The sequence below is a fragment of the Cyprinodon tularosa genome, unplaced genomic scaffold (genome assembly GCF_016077235.1).
Source record: "Cyprinodon tularosa strain WSP-4 unplaced genomic scaffold, ASM1607723v1 ctg1018, whole genome shotgun sequence".
NCBI classification, from domain to species: Eukaryota; Metazoa; Chordata; class Actinopteri; order Cyprinodontiformes; family Cyprinodontidae; genus Cyprinodon; species Cyprinodon tularosa.
The window spans coordinates 18,360-28,306 of NW_024037803.1; the positions used below are offsets into that span (position 1 = coordinate 18,360).

Sequence of the window (9,947 nt, forward strand, 5' to 3'; positions counted from 1 at the left end):
TTTCCTAGTCTCAAGGATTTAAATATTGACACATTTTTTATGAGAGAGAGAAACATGTTTTTAACAAAACAGAAAACACCCATTGATTTTCAACATTCTTGTGTGACCTTAAAGCTGGTTATGCAGGAATGTATTTTATCGTGTTTATCTGGTTTCTATCTGGAACCGAGTAATTACTTGGTAATATAGGACCTGTGATTGATAAATACTTCATCACATCATAGCCTTACTTCCATCAGCCTTTACTGAGATTTTTCTTTTTCTACAAATTAATTCTGACAAAAGCATCCAATTGTATATAGATGCAACATAAAATTTGAGGTGCTGGAATGTAGCAGAGCAGGTTGTTTGTGGTTGTGATATAACATTGTAAGTAGACTACTTAAACCAGAGCCAGTGGGCTGGTGGTACAAGACCACAATGGCCTTCAAGCTGATCTGTGTGGTGGCTGTGCTAGCTTTGGTGACAAAAGGTAAGAATCCTTGCAGATAATAATTAATAATCTAAGCTGTTTCTTACAACCGTCTTCTGTTATGTTTGAAAGTGAATTAAGTTTCTGAATTTATTAGGAATTTTGTTCTCTAATGGTTGTTTTTTGAATGTAGGGTAGTTATATTGTATCTTTAATCTGCAACATTAGATAAAGCCTGCTATTCTGGAAGTTGCTTTCGAGAAAAAAATATATTTTTCCTCTGTAGAATATGTATATATATGTCTTTATAGCTTAATATTATTTAACTTTTTTGTGACACTTCAAATAGGTTTATATGCACCCAGAATATCTCTGCATTTCTCTGGCATTGTACCAATGACCAAGGAGTTTTTGTGTCTTTTTGCACATGACTTATAGAAGTTGGTCTACTAAAGAAGATGCAAAACATGCAGCCACAGCTTGGCTTTCAATTTGAAAAAATTTTTTAACAGGATGAAACTGTTAAAATATTTTGATATTTGCATATGCTCCACTGAGGAATTTGTGCAATTTGGTAATTAGAATATGATCTGTGGTAAAGGGTCAAACACTAAAAATGGTTTGCTCATACTGCCTGTTAAAAGGCAATAGCAAATCACTTTGTATCTTCTTTGAAAATCTGCATTGCACTTTGTTTGTGCCTATTTTAAGACAGACAAACCATGTGACAATAATGGCCTTCGTGTTTTTAATACATAAAAATGTTAATTTATTATTATTATTATTTTATTGTTTAAAGATAGAAATAAATATGAGTACTGGCACCTGGGACATGCCCCAAAATTCACTAAGAATGGGAGTTATAGCACTGTTGTTTGGACAAAATGATTAAACTTGATGGAGAAACAATAAAGACATCTATATATTTCTGTGATCTTTTGTATGTAACATGATTCAGTAGTTCATTGAGGTCATTCTGGTTAGTTCAACTAACATTTCTCTTCAATGGTAATTGTATTATTTATGCTGCTCCCTCATATGTTGTCTGTCAAAGCAACTTTAACTCAGACTAATTTAACTTGTCATTACCATAGTCAGTACAAAAGTTAAACATGATTTCCTTTACTTTTTAATAGTTTAAAAACTGTATTTAAAATGTGTAACAGCTTTTAGAGTCCACAGCAACATTTTTGCCCTGAAGAAGCTTTTTATGCAATGAGAGGCAAAACTTCAGTTCTTCACATATTATATCTAATTTATTATTAGTTTTTGTTTTGGTTGATTTATTGACTTGATATTTTTATTAAACTGTTATACATAAAGGTGGTCTAAGATTTTTTTATAAGCTAAATTAAGAACTGAATCAGACACTTTTAAAACGGATAACACCTAAGATGCTGGAGTTAGACAACAACTAGCTGATTAACACAATTATTTTTTCATGTGACTAAATTAAATATAACTGCTGACTTCTTTTGGTATGGAGTAGTAAGCTATGGCTTCACAATGACACAATATCAGTGGTGGATAAAGTACTCCGAAACAGTACTTAAGTACAAGTACAAATAAACAAACAAATTCAGTAAAAGTATCACACTAAAATTTGTACTTAAGTAAAAGTACTTGCTTTTTAAAATACCCTGAAGTAAAAGTACTTTCTGAATTAACTGCAATGTTTCACCACAATTATCAAATTAACCTACTATCAGAGGTGGAAAGAGTACTAAAAAATTGTAATTGAGTAAAAGTATCTTTACTTTGCCTAAATTCTAGTGAGAGTAAAAGTAAAATTACCCATCTCAAAATTTACTCAAGTAAAAGTACAAAATTACTTCATTTAAAATGTAATTTGAGTAAAAGTTACTTAGTTACTTTGAGTTATTTAATGCAAAAAAGGATGAGTCATGAATCGAATTGAGCACAAGGTTTTAATCAATTTCAAGGCGTATTTTAGTGGACATCCACACTTGCAAAAGATCAGCTGGGCTAAGGAACATACTTCCTCACAGCACAAGGACAGTCACAACCTGTACCATAAAGTGCAAACTATTTTCAATCCTACTGTCCAACAATAAAGAAATTTAAACTACATTTTAAAGTATTCAAAATGCACTCAAAATTAATTGCCCAAAAGATACCAGAAATCAAACTAAAATGCAACAGGATCCCACTGTTATTAAATAAAATGCCACAGGATCCCACTGTTCACAATAAAACAAAATTCTCACAGGATCCACCAATTTAAAAGATGGTGCTCACAGGATCTAACTTCAAAATACAGTGTAAACAGAAACCCGTAAAACTGCCCCAAATCTACAACTTTAGACCAGTAAAGCTCTTGTTCAATTTCAGCAGTAGCTGATTTTCAAAGTTTTTTGCTGTAAGTTTTGCTCTCTTTGCTGTGAAGAGCAACCCGGCTGAACTAAAAAGCCTCTCACAGGCAGCTGAGGCTGGCAGGCCTGTGTTGAGTTTCAGAGACAGCTTCTTAATGTTTGGGAAGGAGTTCAACAGGTTAATGCTGAACCTGAAGTTCAAAGAACACCAGAGAGAGATGGGTGGGGGAACTGGATGAGTGCGAGCAGGAGGAACTTCAGGAACTTAAGGTCTATGATGAAACCATCAGAACATTCTATTTTATTTATCGCCACATTAAGAAAACATCAATACCTGTAATGCTTGCATTCCCAACTCAGTCATACCTATGATACTCCGAACTAGCTAATTCTAAGCAACTGCTAACAAGCCAAGAGCTTGCTTATACATAAATAATAAATAAACAGTTTGGGATGTCGGAGACAAAAACACATGCGCTAACTTACTGCCACATGTTTTCATAAATTGATGTTGATGTTTTAAAAGCCGAAAGCTCAGTTTTGCTGGCCAGGCACATGTTACTGCATGTCACTGCATTATCACATTGTTCCCTTTTGTGCATTTGAACACAAATAATCCGTCCAGATATGGCCAAGGGTTTTTCTGGCTTTCGTCTCCAGAATGTGTTTCCTCATCCATACTCTCTACGTCGTGATTAGCAACTGCCATCTTCCAAAGCGCAGCACTGGATTATGAGACAATACAAAGGGTAATTGCAAGACAGGGTCGTGCATTAAGTTTCGGTTCCGTGACACAGGGGTTTAAATTTCCGGCCGCATTTAATTTTTTTACCAGTATTTCTTTTTTTACTCAGTAACGTGAGGGTGTTTTAAATGTAGGGAAGTAAAACTACTTAGGTTAAAATTTAGTTGAATAAAAGTAAAATTACATATTTCAAAAACTACTCAGACAATTACAAATTACTCATAAAAAGTACTTAATTACAGTAACGTGAGTAAATGTAATTCGTTACTTTCCACCCCTGCCTATTATATGTATATTTTCTTTAATAGATCAATAATGTTATTTTAATGAACAATGCTTTGGATAATGCATGTTTTGTTTTTACCTTGTGTCAAAGTTCACACTTTGGACATGTAATTATGGAATTTCGAGGATGATCTGCCAAGTAAACTATTAAGTTCAAGAAAGACGACTGATTACATACCTTTTATTTGAAATGACTGTGCAGTAAAATCAAGCACCTAAAGAAATATAACAGTTCCTGTTATTTACGCTATGGTCAGGAAGAACAGTAGCTGATCGCTTTCCTGTGATTCAGCATGAAAGAGTAGAATATCAATTATATTTGGAATACAAAAACATGATTTGAAACTCCCTACATATTTTAGAAATACTTAATTACAAAATTTTTTAATAATTTGCACGAATAGTTAAAAAAATACAATGCAATGGATGGTTTGCAACCATATCTCACTAAAAACTCAATTAATCATCCTTTTTAAGGCAGATATACTAAGCAAACAGAGAATCTGTTCATCTTCATACAAACCTTTTATTTTTAGAACATTTTTAACAAGAATCTTAATAATTGCAATTCACTGGCAGGTGATTTTGCTTATTTGAATTCTTGCAAATTAATAATCTATTCATTTATTTTTCTGCTCAGAACATCTGACTCAAAATATGATCAAAGATAAATATACGTCTGCTTAGTCTGACTGTTTTTGCTGTGTATAGTAATTAAAGAAGCTGAACAGGGCTATTATCTAGCATCACATCATCAATTCTCTGTGCTAATTGGCAAACGGGAAACGTTTTTAGAAAATAGGGAGTTCAAAAAATTATCCTGTGTGGATTAAATGTACATTCAGGATTATATATGATATTTATGTCTTTTTATCCAATCCAGGGGACAACATGTTGCAACACATGTGGGATTTATTTACAATGATGGAAACTGAAAGAGTTCCTTTCTCCATTTTTCCCCTATGTTACTGGAGAAGCACCATACTATATCCAGCGGCTGGAGCTGTGCACAGAAATGCTAGATTTGTAGCATTTTGTTCACAGGCTGTTTAAAGAGAATGAAAAGGATCGTGGAGGTCCAAGGTTGACCTGGATGGACCATCATATAACATCTGTTGTAACAGGACAAAATCTAACGAAACTTTTTTGCCATGCACAGATAGGAACACAACTAAAAATAGGAAGCCTTATGCTTTTTCTTTTGTTAAACTGATTAATTATAAGTAAGAAAATATATTTTTGTATGTGTACTGCCCATTGTATCAACCCGTTTAAGATTGTACCCTTAAATCAGAAGTTATGTTAATTGTAATTTAAGAATAAATATATATTTTTTATTTTCAGAGTGTGACTCGCAGCTCTCTGGTAAGTCACACCCTCTCTGCCATCAGAAAGATAAACCAGATTTTCTGTTATTACTGTTTTGTGGTATATAGAGCAATCCAGGACATTGTCCCATTATTTCTTTTATTTCTTTTGTTTCTTTTTTTGCGTTAGTGTGTGGTCGACCATCACTAAACACCAGGATTGTCGGAGGAGAGGCAGCCCCTCCAGGCAGCTGGCCCTGGCAGGTCAGTCTGCACATCTCTAAACATTTCTGTGGAGGATCTCTAATCAACGACCAGTGGGTTCTGACTGCTGCTCACTGTGTTGAAAGGTAAGAAACAAGACAACAGAAAAGACTAAACCTCAGAGCCAAACACTAGGTCAGTATTAAAAATGCTGGTGTAGCAATGCAATGGATATATATATATATATATATATATATATATATATATATATATATATATATATATATATATACCAAATGTTAAGTTTAACAAAAAGGAAACTTTGCCACTGTAACTGCTTCATTTCAGCAACAAACCAAAAACAATAAAAAAATATACAGTGGATAAAAAAAAGCTGACAAAATTTAGAAAAACGTTAGACTTTAGATACCTGTATGTTAATTAGAGTAACTATCTAATGTTTTTTTTTTATTTTGTATCTCCTGTTTATCAGAAAGGACTCCCTCCAGCAAAATTAGTCTGTTAGAAATAACCTTATGCAGACATCAATTATCTATTTCAAGGCATAGGTCTTTGTCATTTCCTGATATTTTAAACATGTTATCCTTATTTTTTTATTTTTCTACAGTTCTAAAAGCTTCTGGAATTCATCAGACAAAGTGTCAGCATATCTTGGTCGCCAGAGTCAGGAAGAATCTAACCCAAATGAAGTCAATCGGACAGCGTCACATATCACTATTCACCCTGACTACAATTCTTCAACTCTAGACAATGACATTGCTCTTATAAGGCTTTCTAAACCAGTGAATTTCACCAGCTACATCTCACCAGTCTGTCTAGCTGCCTCAGACAGCACCTTCTACAGCGGGGTTGAGTCCTGGGTAACCGGCTGGGGAAACATTGGATATATTGGTGAGTATGACACAACTAACTTAATTCTAAGATCAAAGAAGGCATCGACGCAGTGCTGACATTAGTGTTCTTGATTTAAATCATCACAAAACTGCATAATCTCTTGTCATTACAAAACTACTGAGGGTTCCATGATTTTGTCACACACTACTTTTGATTTCTTAATTTCATCTAGATCCCCTTCCATCCCCTGGAAACCTTTTGGAAGTGGAGGCTCAGATTGTGGGAAATGGTCAATGCAGGTGTGACTATAGTGACCTAGGTTATATAAGTATTACAGACAACATGATATGTGCTGGGTTTCAAGAAGGAGGGAAGGGACCCTGTTTTGTAAGTCTTAACTATTTTCTATTATTTTTTTATTTACTGCTCTTATTCCTTCTTCTGACCTGCTGTAAACAATTTGTTTGTGCTCTTAAAGGGAGATTCTGGAGGTCCACTGGTTAGTAAGCAGGGTGATCGCTGGATTCAGGCTGGAGTTGTGAGTTTCGGTGTTGGTTGTGCTAAGCCATTTTTCCCAGCAGTCTATGCAAGAGTGTCCCAGTACAATGAGTGGATAAACAGCCACATCACCAGAAACCAGCCGGGCTTTATCACCTTTACATCCAACGGGAGTGAAAGTGATTTCAATATTTCCTGTACAAAACCAACCTTTGACCCAGTGATAGTAAACATATCTGAAGGTACGAAAAAACACAATCTCATAAGCCCCCTTTCCACTGGCTTGACTTGGCCTTAATCAACTCAACTCCAGCAATTATTAAATGTTACTGTTGCTGCTTTTTCCGTACCGCTGAATGCTTTATTCAGCCCTGCTCATAACTGGATAAAAAAGCTAATTGATAGGTTTTAACCAGGCTAAAACGAGTCAGTAGAAAAGGGGCAATTGTAAACAACTTAATAGTTTCACACAAGAAGTTTTGCATTCATGATAATAAAGGATTCCAGTTTAGCATACTGGTCTTACATCAGTTTTACTGATTTAAAATCAGTTGTTTAATCTAATTTTTCTCAGTGTGCAGCTCCTCCAGGCAGCTGGCCTTGGCAGGTCAGTCTGCACATCTTCGACCACTTCTGTGGAGGATCTCTGGTTACTGACCAGTGGGTGCTGACTGCTGCTCATTGTGTCCAAGGGTAAGCAAAAGCACAAGAGTCAAACACCTCACTTTCATAGCTGACTGGTTTGAAAAGTAGTGGGCTTTATCTTACCTTGTGAAAAAGATCACCATTTCACATGCATTTTGAAATTTTGAAAAAACGATGAGAAAAAGCAGAGAGAGCTTAACAATGGAGATTAAACTAATGCGTACTGCAGAATAGAGATAGAATGGAGCATGCTGATGAAAAGGTGTCCCTATGTCCTCCAGCAGTCTAAGCCTATAGCAGCACAAATGCAGAAAATGTCTAAGGATAATATTTTTGATGAGATATAAGAAAGATAGAGGGGACAATGTAGAGCCAAGGAAATCTGTGTAAAACTGTGTAACAGGTTTGCTTCATCTGGATTCATACACAGATATAGCTTTTTATCATTGGCATAACAGTGGAAAATAATCCCATGCTGTCTAATAATTCTACCAATTAGGAGCATATATACTGTAAAGAGAATTGGGCCTAGGACTGATCCCTCTGGTACTCCAAAGATAACAGTGGAGCATTAGGTAGATTTATCATTAACGTGAAAAAACTGAAATCTGTAAGATAAATAAGATTCAAACCAGCCTAAAGCTGTCCCTTTAATTTCTACAAAATATCTAAATCTTAGATAGATAGATAGATAGATAGATAGATAGATAGATAGATAGATAGATAGATAGATAGATAGATAGATAGATAGATAGATAGATAGATAGATAGATAGATAGATAGATAGATAGATAGATAGATAGATAGATAGATAGATAGATAGATAGATAGATAGATAGATAGATAGATAGATAGATAGATAGATAGATAGATAGATAGATAGATAGATAGATAGATTAGACTTATGCTCTTATCGTTTCTGTTCTGTTTCTGATGTAAACGGAATACAGTTGTCTGAAATGTTTATCTGAGCAAATTTATGTCCTTTGATGAACTAAAGTGTTTCTTTTGGGAAGATCCAATGTTCGTGTGTGTGTGTATGCTGTGGATTCTTTTTCAATATAGGGGTGTGTTTCTGAATGCTTCAGAATCGCACTCAGCTGTATTCAGCTGGTTTGTGCCATTCTCCTCTGCAGAGTAAAATAAAACCTTTCTTCCTTGCATATCAACTCTCAGTGCTCATTTTTTACTCCACAATAGATAGATAGATAGATAGATAGATAGACAGACAGACAGACAGACAGACAGACAGACTTGCAGGGCAGCCTAAAGCCCACTACTCTCATTAAGACAGAAAAAAGAAAGAAAACAAAAACCAGTCAGTTCAGATGTTTTGAAATATATGTTAATCAGGAAATTATGTATATACCAAACTGAAAGTTTGTTGTTCTCTACTTCAAAAAACACTTTAGATTTTTAAATCGCAAATTTTTTTTCTTTTTTTACAAATATTTTTTAATTTAAAAATTCAATGTATAACATGAATGCATAAACACCTCATTTTATTTCAGTGTTAAATTCTGTTTGATGTAACAGATCATTAAAGTGTCTCCGGACCTTTATTGTTTGATGATTTTCTTTATTCAGACCCCAGTGATTTTTAATTGGTTACCCCTAGTTTAATGTTTATAAATATTTATTTCACGTCATGTGCGCCATCCAATGCATATCATTGGCTCCATCCACATCTAGTGAAAACTAGTGTAATTGGATGAGTAATATGACACAAACACTCATTGGTTAGCTAAAGGAAATCATCAGAAGCAAGCAGGTGTTCTTCAAACTGCAAACATGAATTGTCTATGCCATGCTACAATGTAGGATTCTGTCATGATGGGATTAAGTTTCCTAACCCACATGCAGAACACAACGGAGACTGATGAAAAGTTTGACTGTTTATTAAATAAAAGACAAAGTTAAAGCACTGATGCTGGGAAACAGATTCGGGACTGGTCACACCAAGGGCGTAGGTTTGATTTGAACTTTGGTAGGGACACTATTGGTCTGGTGTCATTGGTGCTATGCAATATGCATGCCCTTTTTTATGCTCGATGTGAGCATCCGTACTGATAAGAGGAATTCATTGTTAAAAGAGAAAAGCATCCTTTTGCTACATTAATAAAAACTGTATAAGCACTACACTCATTAGATGCTGTTTATCAATGTTTGAAGTATCACCGGCTGATCAATGTGGAATTAGGACTTTTTTCCACTTTGAAAATCTTTTCATTTGAACGACTAAGAGAGAAGGTAAATACAGGATTTTCCTTTGAAGATATAGAATTGTGCAGAGTTAAACCCCACTCTTATACAGTATTTTACCTGCTATTCTCTCTCTGTATCAAGCAAAATAATACATTCATTAAAATACTAACTTCACTATAAAAGTTGAACATCTGGGCTGTAGTCACTCTGTGTAGCCCATTTCAGGTATTTTATCCTGGGCTGAAAAAATTAAATATATTAATTGATTATTTCAATAATCGTCAACTAATTTAGTATGTAATTTATTTCATTAACTGGAGTATAGAGACTTTAAAACATACAGTAATATAAATGTAAAATGTGCCTTTCCCCACAGAGCAACCCACTTAGATCAGCAATTATACCAAAATTGTAAAAATACAATATATATATATATATGTATGTATATATATATATAT

At 34.4% G+C, this 9,947-nt stretch overlaps 1 protein-coding gene across 1 annotated transcript; it reads left to right on the top strand.

Moving 5' to 3' along the window:
* Nucleotides 1–398: 398 nt before the first annotated feature.
* LOC119779284 (serine protease 27-like) lies at nt 399–6,958 on the top strand. Its single transcript, XM_038278869.1, has 6 exons — nt 399–472; nt 5,120–5,140; nt 5,273–5,432; nt 5,924–6,198; nt 6,371–6,528; nt 6,620–6,958. Exons 1-6 carry the CDS (start codon nt 421–423, stop codon nt 6,935–6,937), a joined length of 984 nt encoding a protein of 327 aa, XP_038134797.1. The 5' UTR covers nt 399–420; the 3' UTR covers nt 6,938–6,958.
* Nucleotides 6,959–9,947: the final 2,989 nt, after the last annotated feature.

Coding starts and splice junctions, on each gene's coding strand:
- LOC119779284 (XM_038278869.1), top strand. CDS start 421: ATGGCCTTCAAGCTGATCTGTGTGGTGGCTGTGCTAGCTTTGGTGACA. Junction 473..5,119: donor GCTAGCTTTGGTGACAAAAG/GTAAGAATCCTT, acceptor TTTTATTTTCAG/AGTGTGACTCGCAGCTCTCT. Junction 6,529..6,619: donor GAGGGAAGGGACCCTGTTTT/GTAAGTCTTAAC, acceptor GTGCTCTTAAAG/GGAGATTCTGGAGGTCCACT.